This window comes from Misgurnus anguillicaudatus, chromosome 24 (genome assembly GCF_027580225.2).
Source record: "Misgurnus anguillicaudatus chromosome 24, ASM2758022v2, whole genome shotgun sequence".
NCBI lineage: Eukaryota > Metazoa > Chordata > Actinopteri > Cypriniformes > Cobitidae > Misgurnus > Misgurnus anguillicaudatus.
The window spans coordinates 37,678,539-37,705,456 of record NC_073360.2 but is presented as its reverse complement, the minus strand read 5'-3'; the positions used below and the strand labels follow the sequence as shown (position 1 = coordinate 37,705,456).

The 26,918-nt window shown below is 35.9% G+C and overlaps 3 protein-coding genes and 1 long non-coding RNA gene across 6 annotated transcripts in view; 1 reads left to right on the top strand and 3 right to left on the bottom strand.

The window, feature by feature from the left end:
- Positions 1 to 26,918, bottom strand: part of LOC141361708 (protein NLRC3-like) — a 57,232-nt gene that overhangs the window by 11,082 nt on the left and 19,232 nt on the right. The window contains exons 9-10 of the mRNA XM_073863398.1: positions 21,914 to 22,087; positions 19,950 to 20,123 (exon numbers count right to left, since the gene is read on the bottom strand). Coding sequence (XP_073719499.1) covers positions 19,950 to 20,123; positions 21,914 to 22,087 — 348 coding nt within the window. The remainder of the gene's footprint in view (positions 1 to 19,949; positions 20,124 to 21,913; positions 22,088 to 26,918) is intronic.
- On the top strand, positions 304 to 7,578 carry LOC129435108 (G2/M phase-specific E3 ubiquitin-protein ligase). 3 transcript variants are annotated; one of them, XM_073862938.1, is made up of 16 exons: positions 304 to 840; positions 1,049 to 1,203; positions 1,396 to 1,615; positions 1,730 to 1,805; positions 2,164 to 2,450; positions 2,532 to 2,585; positions 2,680 to 2,768; positions 2,992 to 3,048; positions 3,158 to 3,363; positions 3,493 to 3,592; positions 4,525 to 4,678; positions 4,763 to 4,860; positions 4,951 to 4,990; positions 6,243 to 6,350; positions 6,818 to 6,938; positions 7,016 to 7,578. In XM_073862938.1, the coding sequence occupies exons 1-16, from the start codon at positions 772 to 774 to the stop codon at positions 7,303 to 7,305; spliced, it is 2,124 nt and encodes a 707-aa protein (XP_073719039.1). In that variant the 5' UTR covers positions 304 to 771; the 3' UTR covers positions 7,306 to 7,578. The 3 variants fall into 3 exon arrangements, with proteins under 3 accessions (XP_073719039.1, XP_073719040.1, XP_073719038.1); XM_073862939.1 differs by lacking the exon at positions 1,049 to 1,203 and having other exon boundaries at positions 305 to 840; XM_073862937.1 differs by lacking the exon at positions 304 to 840 and having other exon boundaries at positions 851 to 1,203.
- On the bottom strand, positions 7,357 to 11,930 carry LOC129435109 (uncharacterized). The gene is made up of 6 exons (XM_073862941.1): positions 11,499 to 11,930; positions 11,222 to 11,267; positions 9,635 to 9,726; positions 9,113 to 9,223; positions 8,692 to 8,965; positions 7,357 to 7,821 (listed from the first exon to the last, which is right to left on the bottom strand). Exons 1-6 carry the CDS (start codon positions 11,810 to 11,812, stop codon positions 7,621 to 7,623), a joined length of 1,038 nt encoding a protein of 345 aa, XP_073719042.1. The 5' UTR covers positions 11,813 to 11,930; the 3' UTR covers positions 7,357 to 7,620.
- LOC141361493 (uncharacterized) lies at positions 14,451 to 17,417 on the bottom strand. Its single transcript, XR_012367604.1, has 3 exons — positions 15,043 to 17,417; positions 14,809 to 14,835; positions 14,451 to 14,693 (listed from the first exon to the last, which is right to left on the bottom strand). It is a non-coding gene; the product is annotated as an uncharacterized lncRNA (long non-coding RNA).

Here is a 26,918-nt window from a genome sequence, read left to right as displayed (position 1 = left end):
ATTTAATTGTTTCTGTGTTCAATGCTCATGAAATTAAAGTCACTATTTCTGCCTTTTGATCCAGCTACACGCTGCGAGTAGCACTGTATATCAGTGAGAAGGTTAATTTTAAAGGCCATGAAATTAACATTTCTTAGACGTTAATATTAGGGCTGTGAAAATAACGCATTAATTCGATTAATTAATCTGAGAAAAAATAACGCGTTAAAAAAAATAACGCAGATTAATCTATTCCGTATTGAACCTGGATACATTCTTATGGAATTACTTTTGTCTCAAAAAAAAGAAACGTAACTTTATAAAACTGAACGTAACTTTTTTAACTATCAAAAATATGCCAATACAAAAGAAGGAAACAAAAATGAAAATGAAAAAAATGAATTCAATCGTACAAATGAAATAGGCTCTTCAAAGATGCTTAATTTTTTGTTAATGTTTTTCAAAGATTCGTTTTCGCAACTTGTGTTTTCTGAATGCATTGCCACAGATTTCGCTTTCGCTTCTGAGTTTTTCGTTTGCTGTTTTGACACAAACCTCGCGTGGGGGCGGGCCTTAGCGGTGATCTACTCTGATTGGATAGTGAGTTTTTGATTTCCACAACACTAGGTGGCGGTATGCACCTATGAAGTTGATTCGCAACCCGCCATAAAATCATAAGAAGAAGCAGCTACAAACATCACTCAGTTTGCCGGCGCATGTTTGAAAGTTGTCGCGGTGCTTTGTATTAAATATGTGAATATTTGACCTTCATTCGTGTCTGTAACGTTAAAGATGAGCTCTCAGGAGAGATACAGAACGGCATCATCTTCCTCCTCCGCTGGTTCTTCAAGGCAGCTTGAAGTAAGTTTGTGCTATACGTTCATCAATCAATAACATCGATAAAGTTTTATTCATGTAAATTACAGTATGCAACAGTTCGTTGCGGGTTATTATTGCCATTCACAATGCACTGATGTTATGTAGTTTGATTGTTTGCCCTTTTATTCAGTTATTATATTCAAGGATGTATCAATGTAGTGCAGATGTCAAACTGGTCTTTATTCTTCAGCAAGGCAGAAATCTAGGTGCAGATGCTGCATCTGCGGCTGTACATAGCATCCTTGAAATTATTAACCAGTCGCTCGGAAAAACCAGCACAAGGCAGGGTCAGCAGGCCGTGCAGCAGTCGGTGCAGAGTCGAACAGTGGACCAAGAGATGGCCAGGTTTCAGTTTTGCAGTCATGACAATGAAAAACAGCAACATTGTTTTAAACATGTATTTACAACACATTTTAGCACTTTAATTAGAGCAGAGATAGTAGTCAGGGGCCATTTTGAGGTTCATTGTATTCCCAATTAACCTATTCATGTAATAAAAATTATGTAATACTAATTGTTATTTTCAATCTCTTGGAGGTCTTTCCCTGGATTTTTTAAGCGTGGTTCAAAGAGACGGCTACCCAGCTGTAGCAGACCAGCAAAGTTCAACAAACTATGGAAACCTTTTGGGTTTTCAGTGTTTCTTTTAAACAAAAATTTAGACATGGCCCCTTCACCAGCTGATGAGGTGCAGCTTTTGCAAGCTGGCTTAGGAAAACGGAATCTTACTATGCCTGAAGATTTGACACATTCAGAGGTGAGGTGTATTTACACACCATTCCTTTATTAAACCGCAATGCCTTCCTTAATTATCAACAACTAAAAACTTTTGTAATAGTTATTTTCTAATCTCAAGTAATGTGGATTTTAGGTCTCTAGCTTGTTCAGTGATGCATACCCAAAAATGAAGTCAGCACCTGGAGGCTGGCTTCTCTACAAAGCAACTGGTATGATCTATAAACTAACACAGCGGGAACTAGTTTTACAAAATCACACAGTGCATATAGTTTTGTGAATGTCGTTTCATTTGTTTTTGTACATTTCAATAGATTGGCACTGACGGTATTTTGTTCTGTTTTAAACAATGAAAAGATCACAGATGACAATGACAATCTTTATTTAATTTTATTTTTTGTTTTATTGTTGGTTTATTTTTAATCAGTTATTTTTTGTAAAGTACTTTTGTAAACACTCCTGGAGGGCAGTATATTAACAAAGCTGCAATTACAATTACAGCATATAGAGTTTGTAATGCAATCGGATGGCATTTTCATTTAATGATTTTTTTAATTTTTATTTATTCAGGTGGACAGGGAAGAAGACGGTTACATCTAGTTCCTCCAGAGTCTGAAGGCTACTGTGGTAGCACAATTAGAAGTGCAACTGGAGGGGGGAAAACAATGTTGTACATTGTTCCAATACAGGATGAATTTGACCTGTCCCCTCTACCATCTGATGCCGAGGAGTTCTCTCAGATGCCTAAAGCAGAATGTAAGAAATGCTCCAATTCTATGCCGCTACAGATTCTTGCTCTGCACGTAAAGGAATGCAACACGGCAGATTATGAGACACTTTCTGACCCAGAATCAGAGGTTAGATTAATTGTTTCATTAAACCTCATGAGTATTCTGGAAGATGCGAAAATGTATGTTAAATGCTTTGTCTATTTCGAGCTGACTAATCTACCTCCTGATTCACATGATTTACCTTCTGATAATGAAGAAAAGGTAATTATCTTGTTGCTTGGGCTAATAATTATTCTGACTTCTTTTAATGTCTATTTTTTCATCACTATTTTTTCATCACAACTTGTTTTTTTAGTCAGAAGAGGCAAAGTGTCCTGTTTGTATGCAAAGTTTTCCTGTGAAGGAATTGGAGCTACATGCAAGTTTTTGTGGCGATTTAGATAGGTAATGGTAATACTATGAACAGAATCAACAATGTAATTTTGTGGTGCTTTATATGTTGTCTATGTTTTGTTGAAGACTATAAATAATCCATTTTAAAGTTATGTTTACATGGCAGCTAATATTTTGTGCAAATGTGTTAATTATTGATGCACTAAGTCAAATATTTTGTTTAACATAATGATTATGGTTTAAATTTTCACTTGTGCATGCATTTTCTCCTTAGTCCTGTTGGCCCTCTAAGCCCTGATATAATGGAGCCACAAAATGAAGAAATGTCAAGGTATATTATTTAAGTATCAATAATATCCTTACTCAACAATATAGTTGTAAAACATAATTGGTAAATCATAATGCTGTCTAAAATACTAATTTTCATCACAATTTGACAGTGAAGATGATGTACTGCGGTGGCTGGCTTCTCAAGTTGACACCTCCAAAGAGTTTAGTATCTGTGTATCTAGAGTAAACCTCTTAGAAAGAGGTATGTCACTGTGGAAACGACAAAAGCTTAGCTCCCCAATCCACACTTTAAAGGTGACATTCATGGGAGAGGCTGGTGTCGACACAGGTGCTCTCCGCAAAGAATTCCTGACAGGTGAGGATTTTTGCTTCTTACACCCTTGACCACAAAACCGTTGCAATGTCAATTCATTTGTCCTGCTCAGATTGTTTGCTGTCTCCATATTTGAATGTTGCTGAATTATTATTATTATTTTAACTGTAGAAATGATTAGTGGCATAGAGACTCGTCTCTTTGAGGGAGAAGATGGTCAAGGAAAATTTCCCAAGTACTCATTAAATGACCTTGACAATGGCCTGTTTCGGTAAGTGTCATTAAAGGATTAAAGTAATTAAATAAATTCAATATACACAGACTGAAGTACTTTAAGTCTTTGGTTCTTTTAAAATTGTTGGCCTTCTAGAAAACATTTTCATTTACTGTATGTGTATTCAGTACTTAGAAGAAGCTGTTTTTGCATGAATTACTGCATCAATGTGGCATGGCGTGGAATGGAGGAGCTCAGTCTATGGCACTCATCAGCTGTAATGAAGACCAGGTTTCTTTTTATATTGATCTGTTTGCCAAATCCTGCTGTAAAATAAAATCAGCATACCACATATCCTTGTCAGCAGAAGGAAGCACGACATGCATTAAAATGTCCTAGTAGATGGCACCGTTGACTTGATAAAACCCATTAAATTAAAGCAAAATGAGACCCTATAAGTATTGAGTATATATAGTAAATGAACATACTTTCCAGAAGGCCAACAATTCACAAATGTTTTTTTTTTGTTGGTCTTATGAAGTATTCTAATTTTGTTCAGACGAATTGCGTGAATTGGTGGTTTTTGTTTAATGTGAGCCAAAATCGTCACAATTTAAAAGAACCAAAGACAAAGTATGTCAGTCTGTGTGCATTGAATTTATTTAATATATGAGTTCCACAATTTGCGTTGAATTGCAGAAATAAATTAACTTTTCCAAGACATTTTAAGATGTACCTTAAGTTCATCGAACATGGTTTAGATTAGACTTGTATGAGGAGTCTATTAAAAACAGAAAATAAAGTAAATGTGTTTTCCTGTAGAAAACAATTAAAGTTATTATTTGAACATAATTGTAGAAGTTTTTTTAATTTATTTATTTTGGTAAACGATCCAATTAAGAGCAAACATCTTTTAAACATGAGTTTTAAATATACTTTCTGTATATTAAGTTCTATTTCATGATTTATTTCCTGTCCTTGTTAAATAGAGTTGCTGGGGAATTATTTGCTGTGAGTCTCGCGCAAGGTGGTCCAGCTCCACGATTTTTACAGGAGTGGTGTTACAACTACCTATTAAGTGGAAACCTTGAAAACATCATCATGGAAGTTAATGACATGGAATTTTCACCACTGATTAAAACGGTATATCTGAAAACAATTTGTTATAATGTAGCTTTCTATTGCACCTTTTATTAATGTTTTAGGAAAATCTAAAATTCTTTCTAGATTGAGGACACTGCAGACCTGTCGAATTACAGTGAGCAAATTATGAGCTGTGGCTACACTGGCCCTATAAATGACCAAAACAAGGGGAATATAAAGAGGTATCGCTTTATGCATTCCTTAAATCTATTTTCCAAAAAATGTAAGTAATAATTAGCTTGTAAAACAATGTTTGTTTTTTGTTCTGAAAGGGCAATTGCAATGCATGCCGCTGCGCGAAGAACTCTAATGTAGAGCCCGACCGATATGCGTTTTTTCGGGCCGATGCCGATACAGATATTAGGGAGTAAAAAAAGACCGATAACGATATATCGGCCGATATTCTTTATGTGTATATTATAGTTCAGTATATACTACAGTATATTATACTAAAGTACTGTACATAGAATACACTATATACTTTAACATAATATAGTGTATATGAATAAATACAATGCAATGCAATGATCACTCACATATGTGGTGATCCAACACTTATATTGATGTTACAAAGATATGAACTATAGGCAAGAAGTTAACAATAAACTTTATTATCCAAAATTAGTTGGATATCAGTGCACTAAACAGTAAACTTGACTTATTATAAATAACTTTAAAACACAAAGAGAACAAAATACATAAAACTTGCATCATTTGCAGTTTTGACGAGAATAACGTTATAAAGAGAAACTTATGAAGTCATTGATTAATATTAGCTTTACAGTAAGTTGTGTTCTTCACAAATTAGTTAGCCACTCACAGTTACGAAGACAATGCTTGACGGAGCACATTCTAATGTACGCTATGTTTAATGTTGTGCACAACGTTTTTATAACACAAACCCAGGGTTCCGTGCAAACTTTAGACTTTTATAAAACTAAAGCGTCTTCGCTCCGCCTCTTTTATTTAGCAAGGGTGTAGAGTTGCGCAAGCTTATTGAATCAATTGCTCTGAAATGAGCATGTTACCTAAAAACACAAGCAGCAGTAATCTCATATAGTGATATATAAGTGCACGGCTGCGCGTAGTTTAAACGTGTCATTTCTCCGTCTCGCGTCATTTCTCCCGCTTGCGTTTTAACTCGCAAGTCGACAAAGAGACGGATTAAAAACACCAAATGTAAGCGGGATTGCGTCTCTCTTGTCCATTTATAATCCAATCGACCAAAGCGCGTCTTAATACCAGGTGTAAAAATGTTGTGAAGAAGACACTGCGTGACTGCTTCCATGCCACCTGAACTGAGAGACTGACTGAAGTGAAGGGGCGAGGGATTGGCTGGTGTCACTACAGTGAGTGATCTGGGTCACCATTAGCAACCAGTATGGCGCACTCTGCTGGACAAACAAGTACTTACATCTTTCAAATGCATTTAATGTGTTCTGTAACAAACGTTCATATCGGCGCATATCTGCGGCTTATACGCCGATACAGATATATCTGCGACATGCTCATATCGGCCGATAAAATCGGCAAAACGATAAATCGGTCGGGCTCTACTCTAATGCTTCAGCAGCTCCGTGAGGGCCTCCAACTTTACCGTCTGTTGGACATCATGAAGAAGAACCAACAAGTGTGCCGTGGCCTTTTTGTTTTTGAAGGTGGCAATGATCAGGTAAAGTCTTCAGGCATCTGGTAATATCAGCTTGTCAATGACTTGGATACATGTTACACATAGCTTTTGTAAAAATAGTTTGTTCTCGACTCAAGTCTTGGGGACCCACTGCTCTGGGCTGTGCTTCCCCAAAACCATTGTTAGCCTAAGTTGATGGGAGAATCATTTTCACCAGTGGAGCTATGATCAACTTAGGGTTACAATGCTTTTAGGAAGCGCAGCCCTGCACATTTTGTATTTGTTTTTTTACAGACCTAAATCAGGTAATCAGCTTGTTATGAGACAGCTTCATAAACTAAACGGTGTGTGTCAGATAAGAGACGTGCAGAACAGTGGGTCCACAGAACTGAAATTGAGAACCACTGTGTTAGAGAAACTCTTCTGAACTCCTATTTTTTTAATTGCTGCATACATAATTCTCTTTATATGATATTTGGCTTCATTTTTTCTCTGGCATGTTTTTCCAGGTGGACTCTGATTACATTGTATCACACCTTGACCCACAAATGAGTGAAAGTGGCAGTCTGAAGCACATTAAAGAAATGCAAATCTTAAATAATTTCCAGGATTTTCTAATGGAACTTGAAGGTAAGTCTTTGTTTTGTTACTCAAATGTTTAGACATTGCCTATTTTTTAGATACTTTATGTATGTTTACTGTTCTAGATGGAAATTCTGCTGACGAGGAGGCACTTTCTGTGTCGAAAGTCATGCAGTGGCTGTCTGGTCAAGCACACAGACATTTGCTTCTTTCAGAGAGACAAGCTTTCAAAATCACAGTTCTATTTGACCATACATGCATGGCACGTATGCCAGAACACAAAATTTGTTACCCTGTTGTCAGTGCATGCACCCACACAATCACAATTCCCACTGCACACTTTGCAAGTTTAAATGAATTTAAAGAAAACATGAAAATTGCAGTGCAGCAGGGTGCTTGCTTTTACAGGGTTTAGAACAGATTTGTTAACACTCCTTTGTTTTTTTTTTTTAAGGTCAGAGACAGATTACATTTCATTATCACTTCATTTCTTTTCAAAAGAATGGCTAACAATTTTACAAAGTTTTACATTTGCGCCACATTGTTATGAAGTTAGTAAGTTTTAAATTTACGCAACATTGTTATGAAGTTAGTAAGTCTTAAATTTGCGCAGCATTGTTATGAAGTTAGTTCTGTCAGAACATTGTTACATGTGACACTCTTGCGAATAAAATTTCTTATGTAGCTACATGTGTTTTTGTAAGTTTCTCATTTAACATTAAGTCAAATGTTAGTAAAAGCACAGTCTTTCAATAATATCAAGTGACTGAACATATAGCTCTCGGTAGTTCAGTGATGATGTCAGGGGATCAATTAATCCCTGCAAAACAGCAAGGCTGTGTTCAGATAGAGGGCATTGGATCTCAGGAACCACCACACCATCTTCTGGGTCAGTATCAGAAGTTTGCTGTTGGCACAGTTGCTCAATTATCTGCAAATTCAAAAACATGAAGTAGGTAAAAATGCCAACAGTTTTAAAATATTGTCAATGAGTTGTATTCACATTGTTATAAATTCATGTAACTTTGCTCATGCTTAAATCTGTTATTAAGATGTGTTTTAAATTCTACAAATCACAAGTGATAAAGTAAGGCACATTTATAAAGGGGTCTGCTACCATGCTCCGGAAGAGCTAATGTAACAAAAACATGAAGCATGATGTGAAAAACAGAAATAAGGGTAAAGAATTTTACAGAATACAGTTATACCACCGGTCTGTTGAATGCTGTATTCTGATTAGTTGAGAAATGGGTATGCATTATTTTTCAAAAATCGCAAACCTAACTTTTCAAATGTCTTACAAATAGGCAGTACAGCAATGTTTGTGGTATAAGCGGAATAATTGTCCCCGGTCCTTTGAATTATTTGGAAATAATGCACACATGCGGTATAACGGCACGACGCAAATAACCACCTTGGGTGTGCATTATTTTCTTATGTAAGAAATAATTGACGACGGGCCATTGAATTACATTAAATAAATTAAAGCAGTGGTTTTCAAACTGGGGGCCGGGGCCCCCAGGGGGGCGCGAGATGGTGCCAGGGGGCCCCAGTTTTATGACATTTTATGAAATACATTAATTTATCATGAATTCTGTGTAATTAAACCTAAAAAAGATAAGGCTACTAACCAAAATAACTACTTTTTGTATAATTTAATGTTTTTTTTTTATTAAAATGTTGAGTTTTAGAACGTTTTTTTTTTGGCACAAATTTTCTTTGGCGGGCCGCGAAGGAAGGCACCGTACACAAGGGGGGCCACACACTGAAAAAGTTTGGGAACCACTGGATTAAAGAATACCTCCATATCTGGATCAGCTACTGGTGTCTGCAGCATTCCGATGTGCCAAAGCTGATTTGGTGTAAGATTTGCTTCTGTTCTAATTGGATGGTTGTTCCAGCTCTCAATAAAGCACTTAAGGTCTGATTTCAGGCGTGGAAGAATTGTGTAGTGCACACAAAAGAGGTGTAGTTCATTTGATAGATCAAGCACTCCATCTTCTACCATTGCATGAAGGGTTTCATAGTATTTTGATGTGACGGCTGACCAAACATCACGCCACAGGCGCTCAATTCTACAAAAAATAAAAGACCTATGTTCAGTATGCTTACAGAACAGCAAACAGACTGAAATGTATTGTAATGCCACATTAACATGCATATTAACAATGTTATCAAGTCAGGCAAATTATTTCACCATGGAAAAAAAGTTGAGTTTGCACCTTTGATTGTGAACACTTTTTCCGGAAATGAAGCTACCTCGACCAGTTCCTCGCACTGAGAACATGCAACGTGCAATATCCACATTTTCAACTCCCTGGTCACCACGTACTCTTGAATAGATTTGGAATATTAATCCAAAGTTAAGTTTCATACTTAAACAAATATTTGAATCTGTATTTTAAAACCATTAGTGTTCAAAAATTATAAACATTTTTATAAACACAGAAAACTGCACAATTGTGAAGAATTCAAAACTTTTGGTAAAGTTCCAAGCACATCTAATATCAAAATTCACTTAGTTCTTTGAACAAAGCTAAATGTAATTTAAAGACAATACCACACAATATGATGTTTTATTATCAAAATTTGGGAGGAGCAGGTTCAACATATATACAGCAGACTTACCTGCTTTTCTATACGATATTCTATTTAATTATATATGTACATGTGAACTTTTGAAATGTACTTCAGATGTTGAATTCTAAAATTATGCCTCATCACCTTATTAACAGTGTTCTTACCTTGAAGGCCATCCATGTTTGTTAACACCCTCCAGAAAAAATGAGAAGGCAGTTGATGCCTTGTTGTTTTCAGCAGCATCAAGATATAGGATCTATGAAAAAAGGGGGTTTATGAGAAAGATTGAAATAAATATAGACATTTTACAGACAAGTGCTGCAAGTACTATATTATCACTCAAAAGTTTGGAAACTGTAAGAATTTTAATGTTTTTAAAACAAGTTTATTCTGTTCACAAAGGCGGCATTTATTTATTAAAAAAAATAACATTATTATTGTATTATTATTTCACAATATCAATGTTTTCTATTTGAAAATATTTTATAATGCAATTTATTCTCATGTTGGCAAAGCTGAATTTTATTGAATCATTACTGCAGTCTTCAGTGTTACATGATTCTTTAGAAATAATTATAATATAATAATTGGTGCCCAAGAAACATTTATTATTATTATTATTACCAATGTTGAAAATATTTGTGTACAATATTTTTCAGGATTCTTTGATGAATGGAAAGTTCAAAAGAACAGTGTTTATTTGAAATATAATCTTTTGTAACATTAATTTTGATAAAATTAATGCAACCTTGCTGAATTAAAGTATTGATTTCTTTAATAAAAACTCTTAATGACCCTAAATTTTTGAACAGTAGTGTATAATGTTACAAAAGCTTTGTATTTCAGATTAATGCTGTTCTTTTGAACTTTCTGTTCATTAAGAAATCCTGAAAATAAAATTGTACACAACTGTTTTCAACATTGATAAACATAATAATAAGAAATGTTTCTTAAGCAGTAAATCATCATATTAGAAGAATGATCTCTGAAAGATTATGTGACAAAGAAGACTGGAGTAATGATGCTGAAAATTCAGCTTTGCCAACACAAGAATAAAATGCATTTTTAAATATATTTCACTAGAAAACTTTATTTTAAATTGTAATAATTTTTAATTAAATAAATACAGCTGTGGTAAACACTGTATTTTAAAAACATTAAAAATCTTACCGTTTCCAAACTTGTGACTGGTAGTATATAATAAATACACACAAATGCATGTAAAATTACCTTCTGTAATGGCCCCTTTGTTAAAGCTACTTAAAACGTCTAATTTTACTAAGGCATACTGCTGGCTTAATCTAAGCCCTATCTGTAAAACCACCAAGGGTAGTTTAACCAAAAAGAAAAAATAACTCACCACTTACACACCCTCCACTTGTTCCAAACCTATAAGAGTTTCTGTCTTCTGCTGAACACCAAAGATATTTTAAAGAATGTCACAAACCAAGCAGTTAACAGCAGCCACAGATTTCCATAGTAGCTCCTGTAGACCTGAGAGCTTCTGAGATGTTGACATGATTTGATGCAGAAATTGCTAAATCCAATTCTTGCTGAGCAGTATCCAAATCTAAAGTCGATGTCTACCATCACCTGCCTGTTTACCAAAAATATTTTCTTTTGCATTCAGCAGAAGAGATAAACTTAAAGGTTTGGAACAAGTGGAGGGTGAGTCATGACAGTTTTAATTTTTAGGGGAATATCCCTTTACATTTCAAAACAGAACAAAGTCAGAGCTTGACAAACAGTACCTTCCGTGAGAAACCATCGATCCCACCAAATATCACAATATTGAATCTAAAAAAAAAATAAGAAAAAAACAATATATATATATATATATATATATATATATATATATATATACACACAATATTTATATATATAAAACATATGTTGTTTATTAGCAGTCATTTAGTTCAGGGTATATCTGAAGGCATTTTTATTGTATACATGTGTCATTATGTAAAGAAAAAAGTCAAATTTTCTGTGTATGTGTACATGCAAGAGAGTGTGAGAGAAAATACTCACGTGATTAGCTTATGGTTGGTATCCACATGAACTAGGGACAATGGTGCAGGAACAGAGTAGCTTCTGCGTGCTATAAAACCAAGCTGAACCATTCTGGCCAAGATTCCAGCTCCATCCACCCGTCGCATAGAGGCCTTCATCCTGTGCCACTGTATCCGATGCCCTCCAGCCAAAAGTTCACCTTTCATTAGTCTGTAGCCAGCATGTGGAACTCTTATTTTTATTGACCTTACAACATTATCAAGTTCTTCATCTGAAATGTTGGAATAGCAGGCTCTGACAGACAGGGTGTGTTCCTTCAATCTTCTGTTCATTGTGCTTCTAGAAACGCCACATATCCTAGAAAGATGTTCTACAGGAAGAGCCGTACAAAGGAGTTCCTCAAGGTCATCCTTTCTGATATCCAAACGTGGGCGTCCCACGTTCCCCCAAGTCCAGAGGGCTATTTCATAAAACTCGCTTGGAAAAGCGAGGATTAAAGTTACAAACTCGACTTGAATTAACCTAACAAATGAGGCGAGGCTAAAGCGGTTTCAAAAAAGGCAACTGAAGCTTACGCAATCCAACTAAGCTGATCCAGATTTCACTAGTCAAGATAATTGTGCGTGCACGCTATTCTTGAGCAGCCCTAGAGGTCGAGAGTGGATCAAATCGATCAAAGTTAAAGAGAAAGCGGTAATTTTTGATAAAAATGTATGAAAATGTACTACTGACTGAAAATTATAACACTCATGCAATAAACAAACCCATAAAATAGTTGGAAAGTCCTTATGGATTAAATCCTTGCATGCAGAAACTAAATTTAAATATATTGTCTTATTTTAAAGTGATCACATGAAAGCAGGAAACACTGTTAGAAATGATGGCCAAGTGGTTAGTGCGCTCAGCGGCGCATGCGGGTACCCGGGTTCGATCCCCGTCAATGCTTATGTGGCTAGACTTTGCTAATTTTTATATACTGTACTTTTTAAAAATATCACAAATCTTACCTTTTAAAAGACAATTTGTAGTTTACTAAGTAACCTATATAATACATATTTAGCAGATGAATGATTTTAATACATTTACAGTAACTTTAAATGTAACTTTTATTTTTATTTGAGGGTACATTTCAAAAGCAGCAACTTGAGTGGACAATAAAGTAACAGGTGAAAATAAAATATAAATATATTGTTCATAAGAAGTGTAGTTGATTTAAGCATTATCATATGCTAGAAGAAGTGTCTAATCTCATAATGTTAGCTGCCAAAGATGTTGACTGGCAATGAGGAGAGCACTGTCATCTATCAGCAGCACAGCTTTACCCCTGCAGATGAACTTTGCTTGAAAGAAAAAAATGGGGTCACTGAGAGCATGGTGGGTGGAAAGCATAACTGCATTTCTGAATTTACAGTAGTACAAGAAATGATTGCGTAAAATCATATATGTTACACATATTCTTGACCAATCATTATTACTTGACATGTTACTCAAAACATTTTTGATGTCAAATTATGTGTGCGTTATAGAGCCACAATTCATCGTGTTAAACCCTGAGAGTATGAGAGATTTTAAACCACTGGTTTATTATCACACTGTTAAAAAAATTAGCTGTAGTTATGCAGCTGTTTGCCAGTAACTTATGTAGATTTAAAGGTTTATTATTTATGGCAACAGTTTGTTCAAAGTTAAATCAACATTAAACATGAACAAGTCTATGATTTTACAGCATAAAACTATAAAATAACAGCCTCATGCAAAGCATTTTGTGAACCAGAAATCCTCATCAACCTTTTTTCTGTTGTTTCCTTCATATTTTGGTTCCCAGAATGCTTTGCATGAGGCTGTTATTTGATGGTTTTATTCTGTAAATAAAACGACTTGTTAATGTTTAATGATCATTTAACTTTGAACAAACTGTTGCCAGTAAATAACATACATATAAATCTACAGTAAGTTACTGGCAAACAGCTGACAGTAATACTGTAAGTTCTACATAATTTTTTAACAGTGTAGTGTTAGGTGTTGATAGATAAACAGAGTTTTATGAATGGTTACAGTAAGGATCAGTTGAAGAAAAGCCTGAAGTATAAGCACATTATACTGTAAGTCAGTACAAGCCTTGTGAGCTGAAAAATTATTGTATGCAGGACACTAACAATCTTCTCTGTGATAAAAAAAGAATTTTAACTCATTACAACAAAATGCCAAGAGCATACCATCACATAATTATATTGTATTCCTTCAGCCATGCAGACACCATCATTTTTTTTTAAATTTCAAGAAAAATGTAACAACTAGAGAAAGATACAAATACTGTAGATCTTTAAAATAATGTGCATTTTTATGCACACCAAGCATAAAAAAATTAAATGACTGTACTTGACTTTTGTGTGTTGTATATTTAAATTAACTTTCCTCTTTGTGTGACAGACAATCTGAATTAAAAAAAAAAATTATATATATATATCATCAATACGTTGCAATTATATGAATTTAGATACTTAAATTTGTTAATAAACTATTATCCTTATATTGGGGTAGTTAAGATTATCATTTATATTCAACATTTGATAGGCCTATAATATACCATATTATGAAACACATGTCTATATTTTATTAATTATTATTGTAACAAAATTTATCAAATTTAATATATAAGTTTATTTTCTTTAATTGTTAGATTAATAGTGGTTAATAAAGTCAAATAAAATGTCAAAGAGTCAGCTGTAATATCATTGCATTTACATTTCAGTGTTAGTGGAAGTCTAGTTAAGCAACAACTGAGGCTTAGCCTGACAGTTAGCCTGCTCCGGACCAGGCTAGTTTGCAAGCATAAGTTTCCATAGTAACCGGGGTTGAACTAGTTCAAGTTTGTTTTATGAAACGAAATCCACCGGCAATAAGCCAGACTTAACAAAATAAGCCTGGCTTATTCTGTAATCTAGTTTTATGAAACAGCCCTCTGGTTACAATATCAGATGTTGTTGTTGTTGTTGTTTCGTCCGAACTAACATTTATATTAATTGTGTTGATTAGCTCTTGTAGACCTCTAATTAAAGCGTCTGGGATGTTGACATGATGTGATGCAGTAATTGCCAAATCCAGTTGTTGCTGTGCAGTATCCAGGAGGTAATCCAAATCTAAAGTTTCATTCCGAACAATCAAGCTAAACTTAGTCAGCATATGCTGTAGAATGTCTTCTTGCACTTGTTCCTACAGGTAAAAAATAAATACAAATAAAAGTCAGCCATCATCATTACAAGCACCAGCGAGTTTTACCTTAATTAAGCTTTATAATTTATATTCCATCATGTAGTGCCTAACTTACCTGGAAAAGTGACATTTGTCTTTGGTCCTGACAAGTAACGTTAGCATTAAAGAGAAAAGAATATTAGGCAAACATAGTATTTCTATTTAAGATTATATCTATAAACGGTATCTTTATGTACATAAAACGTTTTTAAACAATTCATGCTTTAAATAAAGCCAAAACTGTTGCACACAGTACATAAACATAACTTTATCGATGTTATTGATTGATGAACGTATAACACAAACTTACTTCAAGCTGCCTTGAAGAACCAGCGGAGGAGGAAGATGATGCCGTTCCGTGTCTCTCCTGAGAGCTCATCTTTAAAGTTACAGACACGAACGAAGGTCAAATATTCACATATTTAATACAAAGCACCGCGACAACTTTCAAACATGCGCCGGCAAACTGAGTGACGTTTGTAGCTGCTGCTTCTTATGATTTTATGGCGGGTTGCGAACCAACTTCATAGGTGCATACCGCCACCTAGTGTTGTGGAAATCAACAACTCACTATCCAATCAGAGTAGATCACCGCTAAGGCCCGCCCCCACGCGAGGTTTGTGTCAAAACAGCAAACGAAAAACTCAGAAGCGAAAGCGAAATCTGTGGCAATGCATTCAGAAAACACAAGTTGCGAAAACGAATCTTTGAAAAACATTAACAAAAAATTAAGCATCTTTGAAGAGCCTATTTCATTTGTACGATTGAATTCATTTTTTTCATTTTCATTTTTGTTTCCTTCTTTTGTATTGGCATTTTTTGATAGTTTCTGAAAAAGTTACGTTCAGTTTTATAAAGTTACGTTTCTTTTTTTTGAGTCAAAAGTAATTCCATACATTCTAGCCACCATTTGACTGTAAAATAAAGGAGGTAGACGAGAACGCTCTGGCGGTGACTGGATCATTGACTGGAACATTTACTTATAAAAAAACGGCCTGATGGAAGTGATGATAAAAATAAAGTATGCAACGTCTGCAGCAAAGAATTTGCATATCATAGAGTTCGTCCACTCTAAAGTACCACATCATACAAAGCACATGGATTAAAGTTCTCCGTCGTTACACGGATTTCCGTCAATTGCAAAATTATTAAATTAACTTTTCATAAATACGACATGTATTCAGCTTTTTAAGTGGGATGTGATCAAAGCCTGGAGTGGAGCAAAATCACGTTCCTCTCTCCACTGTAAGCTTTCTGTAATCACTACGCACCGGATCCACTCCGGGTTTTCTGGCTGTAGCGCGTAAGATGAGGTAAAACTTTATTTCAGCTAGCATGGACATACTTATGCAGGAAGGCTCCGAAGTTTTGGAGATCGATAAAGGTGTATGGACCAATGGAGATTGACTTGGCTTAGCGGAATGATGAAGATTGGGATCAGAAAACCAAATATAGCACAGTATAGGTGTCCTGTATTTTGTGGGTAAACGATTTCTCTCGTACGTGATTACTCGCGTCCCGTTTTTGACTGCTACGTTGATCTAACCAGTGGCTGATAAAACGGGTTTGTTAAACTAGTGAGTACACTTTATGTGGCGCCACAAGAACCAAGAAGCAGATGACATCCAAATCCTGTGAGAGCAGTTCGAGAAATCATAACAGAAGACTGCTTCCTAAATGCTCTCGCGGTACTTTGATGTCATCCACCTGTCGGGTTCTTTATTTAAGGTTTATGTTCAATTGCACAAAAAAGCCCTGCAATTGATATTGCACTGTTAAACTTTTGGTAAATAATCTTCCTGAAGCACTTTATTTCCTTAGCATATTACTTTAGGTCATTTTTGTTGATTGTTATGGCCATTATTTGAACAGTGAAAATACTGTAATAATAAAAGAGTTTTTGAGCTTCAATGTCACTAATGCTGATTATTCACTGATTTATTTAAAAAGAAATATTTAATACTTTCACAGCAAAAATTATGTAGGCGATTAATTTAGATTAATTAATCACAGAGTATGTAATTAATTAGATTAAAAATTTTAATCGATTCACAGCCCTAGTTAATATACGATTATGGATATATGTCTTCCGTGGACGAACATATTAATTAATTGTTATTATTAATTCTGCTACGCCAGGTAAAACCTGATAAACTTGTATAGTTAATTACAGTTAATTATACATAATATTCCCTTTTGAGCTAAAATCTAAGATTCCCTTGGGAATCCCCGTAGTGTTTCAGTCGGAGGTTCATAGTGTTTCAAATAATGTTATTCCCCTCCTCCCGCTAAATTTGCTACATTATATTTAACATTACATGTTAAAATTGCCACTTTGTAGGTGCTAGCAAAAATGTGCTGTTTTTTGGGTGTGTTGTTTTAAATACAAATAAGTTGATCTCTGCACTAAATGGCAGTGCTGTGGTTGGATAGTGCAGATTAAGGGGCAGTATTATCTCCTTCTGACATCACAAGGGGAGTCAAATTTCAATGATCATATCTCACATTGACTTCATATATTCTACTAATTCTGGTGTGTGTTTGTTGTTTGACAGAAATGTTGGTTACACTTACAATAAGGTTGTATTAGTAAACAATTATTAAATGCATTAACTTACATGAAAAAACAATGAACAATATAGGTTTTTAACATTATTATAGTATTAATTCTTGTCCATGTTAGTTAATGGTGCATTAATTAATGTTAAGATTTACAAGGCTTGATTTTATTAATATATTAGTAAATGTTGAAATTAACACAAACAAAGATTAATAAATATTGTAGAAGTACTGTTCATTGTTAGTTAATGAAGCTAATGCATTAACTAATTGTTAAAGGTAAAACTGTATTTATCTAGGCATAGATAAATAATAAGAGGTCTGTACATGGTAATGAAATATTGTGAGCCCTTAAACATGATTGTTTCCTCCTTCTTATGTAAATCTCATGCATGCAAAAGACAGCTGGAAAACAGACCAATCACAACATAACACTGACTGTGACATTAAAGTTATGGCATACGCCCCCAAACATTAAATTACACACTAAATTAAGTACAATGTTGTTACTAGGGGTGACCCCAAATAGGCGAAGATTCGATGCATCGATAGGAGAAGACTGATTCGACTACCAATCTCACAGTCGAATCGTCGCAGATGTGTTATGAAATGAGGATCCTTCAATTTTGGCCATATGGGTGCACACATTATCTGATTTCACATATAACAGCTTTCTCCCAATATATTACAGCATATTATTATAATGCTGCAAATAATATGTGAAGTAGCAGCTTTCGATAAATATTTTTTAAATGCGTTAATAAATCCCACAATCCCTGTGACAGGGCTACACGTCAAAAAAGAGGTTCCTATGTTAATAAACCATTGCCTTTTTGTTTCTACACTTAAAAGACAAAGCTGGCAATTCTGGCTATTCTTTCGTTCTTTTAATAATTTCTTTATTTTATTTCATTTATAAATCACTCTGGGTTATCTGATTTATCTTTTTGGCTAGTGTTTTGTTTCCGTGCACTTGAGGCATTTTGCACATTTGTTCTGCACTTTTTACTTCTGACCTTATTTTATAAAAAAATGTTATTTATTATAAACGTAAATTCTGATCTAATTTAAGTCTGTACATTTTGGATTGCTTTTCGTTGTATCGATGTTGCGTTATTGCGTGCTGGCCATGCTTGCGCATGCAATTTAGGCGAACGCGCTAGGTGATCTGAGTCTCATATTTAGGAGTTCATCAAACTAAACATTAAAAAACGGATGTTTTTCCACGGGTATAAGTTTTTAAAATGTATTTAAAACATAGTGGTTATCTTTTCAAAAGTTAAACTACAAAACAGGTAAGCCGTTTCTTTAAATTTCGGTGATGAAACGGAAAATATCTGCACCGAACCTATATTTATGCCTGACACGACTGTCTTTCTTGTGATTTAATATAACGGTCGGTGTTCACTTTCAAATGATAGCAAAGAGATTCCTGAAATAAATAATATCATCAGGTCTTTTTTTGTATCTAAAGTGAATACAGGGATGATCAAAGTCAAAGCAAGCAAGCAGGTATTTCTGTGTTAAATAATACGCGTAGTGTCTATAATCATTTATTTCAGTGTTTTTCTTGTTATAAATTGACGTTTAATGAATTGTATATAAAGCTTAGTTTTTATCATTTGCAGTAACAATCACAAATTATTTGTCATTTCTCAGTTGTCGTTTTACGGTCATGACTGCTTTGACGCGCTTAATCTCCAAATTAAATAAAAACACTGAATTGTAGCCGGGGTTTCCAAGGCAGGATCACCTTTGCGGTATATTTTTTTAGGTTTAGTTATCAAAAAGTTTTTTTTGTGTGATGTTCTGTAGATCGTGGCTTTAAAATGTTATGAATAATTAAACAAATGCATCGTCAGTTTTGTCTTCGTTCATCACTTGAAATACAGTTTTGGTCACTTTATCAGAAAGTTGTTTATATGTGCTGCTTGTTAAAGAAAATAAAAGGTACCAATTTGTACATGGTCTGACTGACCCCCTCCCAACCCATGCACACACATAGATGATTCGACTATCAGTCGACTATGGAAAGATTCGACAATTCTGATTCGAATATGTAAATCCTTAGTCGAGGTCACCCCTAGTTGTTACAATGCTTAAAACAAAGTTGTGACCGCTGTGTTAGCACTATATGCTAGTTAATGCTATATGTTAACATTTAGGTTGAAGTTCTACTATTGACGTTACAGTTACGTTTTGCAGGTCCATACTGAAAAAACACAAACTTACCACACAGAAACGGCCATTAGTAATCTTCAAACAATTGATTATTCCTCAAAATCTGTATCTTTGTCTGATATAGACTCAACCATAAGGTCTGTTTACACACACACATACAGAGCTACTGAAGGAACTGCTCTGTGAAACAGCCAATCAAAGCAGAGCTCAACATTATTATTCTTGACCCTTTTAAAAAAGGTAATAATAGACCGTTTCATTTTGAAGACAAATCCTAGGGTTGTAAATGGACATGCAAAATCGTCTCTGGATCATTTTTGCACTTAATAAAGCCACAGACCTTCTATGTAGAAATAAGAAAACATTTTTAACATATTATTTCAATGCATTCTTTGGCGCCTTTAACAAAAACATATTTTTATAAAGTGTGACCCAAATTTCATGGTACATGTGTGACTATCAGAGATATGATCTTACTTCAGAATCTTCAGTTTACATTGAGGATTCTTCAGAACATCAGACAGCAGCTTTACTCCTGAATCTCCAAGATTATTTTTAGTCAGATCCAGATGTGTCAGGTGTGATGGGTTTGATGTCAGAGCTGAACACAGAGCAACACAACCTCGATCTGTGATAAAACAAGAACTCAACCTGTAGAGAACAATGGCACACATTTCACTTAGTTCACAACACAAATCAAATCAACATGGTTTATTTATTATTAGTTATTGTTTTCATTTATAATGTTTATGGTGTCTATTATTAAATGCTGAAATTAACATGAACAAATATTAATAAATGCTGTAGAAGTACTGTTTATTGTTAGTTTATGTTAATGCATTAACTAATTGTTAACAAAAACAACCTTATTATAAAGTGTTACCCAAATGTTTTACTGAATCACAGTACATGTGTGACAGAGAGATGATCTTACTCCAGTATTTTCAGTTTACAGTCATGATTCTTCAGTCCATCACAGATCCGCTTTACTCCTGAATCTCCAAGATAATAATTATAAGACAGACTCAGTTCTCTCAGATGTGATGGGTTTGATGTCAAAGCTGAAGTCAGAGCAGCACAACCTTCAACTGTAATTTTACAACGACTCAACCTGTAGAGAATAATGACACACACTTCAAGGTTCAAGGTGATTTAACATAACTTTTTGCTGACACTATTCAGTTCTAGGGATTTTCTATACTGGCCTAGAGTTTTACCTAGCCTGCCAAAATGTTTACTGGCCCAGCACAAAATAATAAATTAAAAACAAATAATCCAATTATCAACAATAGAACAAACAAACAAATGAAATAAACAGTGCTCTTCAGGCTTTTCAGGTTGGTCTAAGAGTACTGTACTTTTACAGGTAAAGAAATGAACTTAAGTTATCAAAAGAAAAATCATAGTACAAACTAAATAAAAATAGATTAACTCTTATTGGGGCGGTTTCCCAGATAGGGTTTATCCTAGTGTAGTCCCAGACTAAAATGCATGTTTGAGCGAACTTAAAGGTATAGCGGAAGATTTTCCTGAATTTTTGAAAAGAACTGCCTTTTTTTTAAATGTACATGCACAACACTCTACCTGCTCTGAAGAGGGAACGCCTATTAAACGTGTGCACAAGAGAGAGCATGCACAAGCCTAGTTCTTCTCTTCGCTCTGTTTACAAGTTTCTGTCGGCATGTTTACCGTGTCTGCATGGTTCGTGACTTGTGCCAGATCTATCATCGCTAATCATAGCTTACATCAACTTTTACTAGCAGTGATTTTAAACGGATTTCTCCAAATAGTGAAGAAGTTTGTTTTAATTCAAATATAAAGGAATTAAGTATAAACTACATGAATATGTGTATCAATTAATTTACCATTATATATATTCATTGCAATCATGTGTGGGAAAAGTTAGGCATACATTGTGAAAGTCTACTGCATAGTTTGGGGTCTTAATATAATAAGTATCCCCCCAGGGTCTTAATATAATGAGTAGCCTAGGGTTAAATAGGTCATGGGAAGGACACCCGGTCTGAAAAACGATGACCTATGGTGACCCTTACAAAAGTGATATCATGTGGTTCTTCATATTACAAGCCTGAACAGAAAGATATTGTATAAAGCATGGAGGGGGGAAACCAAAATCTATATATATTGCAGCGATGGCTGAGAGAGAGTCCGACTGATCTTGCAGGATCTTCCCAGGACCAGCCAAGGCAGGTCTAACCCACTGTGTGCCTTCTAATAATAATGGACAGAACAACTATTTTGTATAATTAATATTATTTTTTAATTTTTCAAAAAGACAAGTGCCAACTTAAGGGCAACATGGACGATGCCATGCTCTGCTGATGCGAGCCGCGTGAAAGCCTTTGTCTGTTCTAGAAAGAGTGCAGCAAAGATATTTAATGCTAATGTTAATCTGTTTGATATCAGAGAGATGATCTTACTTCAGTATCTCCAGTTTACAGTCAGGATTCTTCAGTACATCAGAGATCAGCTTCACTCCTGAATCTCCAAGATTATTGCCAGACAGATTCAGATCTCTCAGGTGTGATGGGTTTGATCTCAGAGCTGAAGTCAGAGCAACACAACCTTCATCTGTGATATTACAAGAACTCAACCTGTAGAAAACAATGAGAACACACTGTTAACACTTTCAGGTCACAACATACACATTAGAGTTCAATCATTCAACATTTTGTGATGAGTATAGGTTGAATACGTAAAAAGTGTCAGTTAAAGGCAGAGTAGGCAGGTTTAAGTAAAAAAAAAAGTCTAAAACACTTTTTTCCAAATTTGTTTAAACTGTCTTTATATACCAATACATAAGTAAAATATAAGTACTCTGAAAAGAGAGTATAAAAATCAAGTGTCTGTAGACCTCTCCTTTAAACACAGCAAATTTTTCCATTCACTCCACCCCCTCCCTTTTGGGTTTCTTCTAAAGCCACGCACCCAAAACACATGAACGCGCGACGCTGACCGGCTCTGCTGGGAAAAGCCATTACCTCAGACGAGCGGAGAGGAAGGAGCTAGTGATGGTCAACCCGGATCTTTTTAAGGATTCGGGTTATTCTGAGTCACTCACTAATATGATCCGGGTTGTGCGAGTCACTTGAGTCACTTGAATCACTTGGTCAAAATCTCCCAGTTCCAATCGCTAATACTAATGCAACCAAGAAACTCAGATCACGCATGCAGCTAAGTTACGAGTCTACAACTCCTCTGCTCGCAAAAAAGGGCTCATGTGACCTGAGGAACTTGTAAAAAAAGCATGCATGTCCGTGGTAACATTATCAATAACATAATTGTAAAAGTTCGGTGTGTGTGTTTAGTTTCATTTCATAACGACAAATATATCAACACCACGTTTAAAAGATGTGAGGATTTGTTGAATTGGGATGTGAGAGGAACGTGTCCTGTTTCAGATTGACTTACAAGATCCACGATAGGCTTCCGTTAATGCAGCCACACAGTCACTCATCCGCGCAAGAACATGATCTTGTGAGTGAGTCCCAGACAGAGCCGCTCGCCCGCTCCTGCACGGGTCCTGTGAGTGAACCACTCACGTCACTCTGAGTGACTCAGTCAACAAGAGGAGCCGTGTACGTCCGTCGGTGGCGGATCTTTACAGCAGCACTGCTGCAACAGTCCTCATATTTAAAATTTTTAAACATTTGCAGCTTCTACCCAAAACATTGTGCCAGTCAAATATTGCAACAGATTAGCCTACATGAGTCAGTGGGTTAATAACACGAGCAAGGCTCGTTCCTCCTAGTCCAGGATTCAAGCTCTATGAGTTGAGTCACTCTCTGTGTGAATCCCCGAGCCGCCGACCAACTCATTGTCGCGGGCACACATCCCTTTGTACTCGGACTCGGAGCTGCAGAAAATTACGAGTGAGCTTTTGGCTCACTCTGTACCCCCAGTCGACATTTGGTGATGTAAATTAACTCGTTGTTGCAAGTTATAGAACATATGGCAGCTTATGTAGAGTTATGTGTTGTAATTCTGTTGTAAACATTTGAAGAGCTTTGTGTTTGATCCAATTTCTCATTTTTAAAGCAAAATCTGAGAGGACTCAACTGACTCGGGTTAATGGTCACTAAGGACTCATGGTTCTCGAGTCATTTGTAGGGATCGGGTTAAATGATCCGAGTTTCGAGTGACTCGCTCATCACTAGAAGGAGCGCGGTGCATGTAGTAACATCATGTCACAATCACATGTAATAATACACCTAACTTTATCACTATGAATATTAACAAATACGATAGCTTTAAGTACTCACTATTAAGCTAGCATATCGATACTGGTAAAGTTTAAAATATATTTTGCTTGATTCGGTAACAAACGAGCTAGTTATATTTATAAGACAAAGCTAAAAACAGGTTGCATTGATACAAGTTTTTTATTACCATCAGTTACACTGTGATGAAGGTGAATTTCGTGGAAGATTCATAACATAAACGGTGTTTTCCATGTAAGAGTTTACGTGATGAAAGCATTGTGGACTACACTCCGGAGACAATACCGCTACCGCATTGTCGACTCAAGGAAAAGCCACGCGATATTTACTCTCGTTTGATTTCTTTGTTTATTCCTTTTTTTGCCTCGTTTGTCTTCACTGACTGGATATGCAGGTACTGTGAGTTCTGAATGCTCTTTCTCTGCCGTACTTTTGCTCTTCCTAGAGTGCCTCGTGCACGTTCAAATCAATTGGGTGTGCGCATGTGTGCAGATCCCGTAGCAACAGGGGTGGTGCCATGGTCGCGAGAGAGAGTGATAGTCGTGCAAGCCAATCATTTGTTTCGTCCCGAATGGAAATAATTAGCTGTGTTTAAAACAGTCGTGAAATGTCTACAGACACTCAAGTTTGATACTCTCATTTTCAGAGTACTTACATTTTACTTATGTATTGGTATATAAAGACAGTTTAAACAAATTTGTAAAAAAGTTTTTTAGATAATTCCTGCCTATCCTGCCTTTAAATGTTAAAAGTAAATAAGAAAGTAACAAAAAAAAGAGTAATTTAAACTTAAAATCTATATTGATTTTAGAATCTGAATAAAATGTTTATTATTTATATTGGTAACAGGCAAAAAATAACAGGCAGCTGAGCCCATGGACACATCTATACATGTATATTTTGGGTGTGTTTGGGTTTTGGCTAGATGAGATACAGCTGCAGCCTAAATCCCGTGAAATTTTGGGTTTAGGGTTAGGTTTAGGGCTGGGATTAGGATTAAAAACAGTGCTCATCCTGCAAAATTTTACAAGATTTTGGCCATTGCTGTATCACTTCTAGCCACAACCATTTGTTTTTGGTTGGGACCCACCCTTAAAGGCAGGATAGGCAGGAATTATCTAAAAAAACTTTTTTACAAATTTGTTTAAACTGTCTTTATATATCAATACATAAGTAAAATGTAAGTACTCTGAAAAAGATAGTATAAAAATCGAGTGTCTGTAGACCTCTCACCACTGTTTTAAACACAGCTCATTTTTTCCATTCACTCCACCCCCTCCCTTCTGGGTTTCTTCTAAAGCCACGCCCCCAAGACACATGAACGCGAGTCACCGACAGCTTTGCTGGGAGAAGGATTTACCTCAGACAAGCGGAGAGGAAGGAGCGCGGTGCATGTAATAACATCATGTCACAATCACATGTAATAATACACCTAACTTTATCAGTAGGAATATAAACAGATAGGATGCCTTCTAGTACTCACTATTAAGCCAGTGTTTTGCATGGAAGAGTTTCCGTGATGAAAGCATTGTTGACTCTGATGAGGACTACACTCCGCAGACAATACTGCTACGTTGCATCGTCGACTTGAGGAAAAGCCACGTGATATTTACTCTCGTTTGATTGCTTCGTTTATTCCCTTTTTGCCTTGTTTGCCTTCGCTGACTGGATATGCAGGTACTGTGAGTTCTGAATTCACTTTATGGGAGTTCTGAATGCCATTTCTCTGCCATGCTTGTGCTCTTTCTAGAGTGCCTCGTACACGTTCAAATCAATCGGGTGTGCGCATGTCTGGGCAGATCCCATAGCAACGGGTGGTGCCATGGTTGCGAGAGAGAGTGATATTCGCGCAAGCTAATCATTTGTTTCATCCCGAATGGAAATAATTAGCTGTGTTTAAAACAGTCGTGAGAGGTCCACAGACACTCGAGTTGTACACTCCCCTTCTCAGAGTACTTACATTTTAATTATGTATTTGTATATAAAGACAGTTTAAACAAATTTGTAAAAAAGTTTTTTAGATAATAATGCCTTTAAGTCCCAATACAATAAAGTAGCATCAATTGTTTATCATTATGTTTATTATTTTAGAACCACAGTCAATGATATCTAAACACCAAATCATCAACACCTTATAGGTTTACTTTCATCCAGACACAAAGTTTCTCTACACATTAATTTCCTTTGAACATTTGTAATAATCTTACAGCACCACTATCTGATAACACATTAAATATAAACACTGACCCCTGCAGTGTAGGGGAAAGTTACTTTTAAAAGTAATGCATTACAATATTAAGTTACTCACCAAAAAAAAGTAACTAATTTGCGTTACTTAGTTACTTTTCATGGAAAGTAATGCTTTTGTTACTTTTGCGTTACTTTTTCTTACTTAGCTGAGGCTTTATCTCTTTCAGACCTTGCAGGTGTTTTTTATGATCGCAAAAATGTCAAACTCTGGCCTGCCATCTCCGTTTCTGACTCAAACTGTTCCTGGTCATGGGTAGCCTGACTACGTCAGACTTTGTACTTCCGCTAAATTTCATTACGCTTCTGTACTCAGTCTGAGGGCGCACTCACACTATCCAAACCAATCCGCGCTCAGGAGCGTTTGACCCCCAAAGCCTGGTTTGTTTGACTAGTGTGATCGCTCTGTTCCACTCCAGGGCGCGGATTGGTTTAACGCGCTGCGGCCGTGTTGCAGAGGTGGGCCGGAGAGCGGTTCACTTGGGCTCAGGCGCGGAAGGCTGTGGTGTGAGCGCAATCGCACCTGAGTGCGATTCAAAAGGTGAATACGTCAGTTGCGCGACCACTCACCTTCATCTGCCTCCGTCAAAAACCTTTTAATGCAAGCAGAGGGGTTACATGAATGTCCGAGCTGCACACGTGACAGATCAACTAAGCAAAATGATGACATGTGAGAGGCCTGTCTGTAATCGCGCACCAAATGACTCTGAATAAAAAACACAGGCATATCATTTCGGTGGGTTCCACTGTTAAGAGAGAGCTTACTTCCTGCTTTTTTCAAAACAATTGCATCTTAATGACGAAAGTGCGCCCGGACTCGGATCGATAAAAAGTACAGTGTGAGTGCGTGCACCTGGGGGACAAGGGAGGGGTGACAATCGCGCTGGGGCATGGTTTAGTTTGGATAATGTGAGTGCGCCCTAAGATACCTCCTATTCCAACCGTTTTCCTCCGGCCT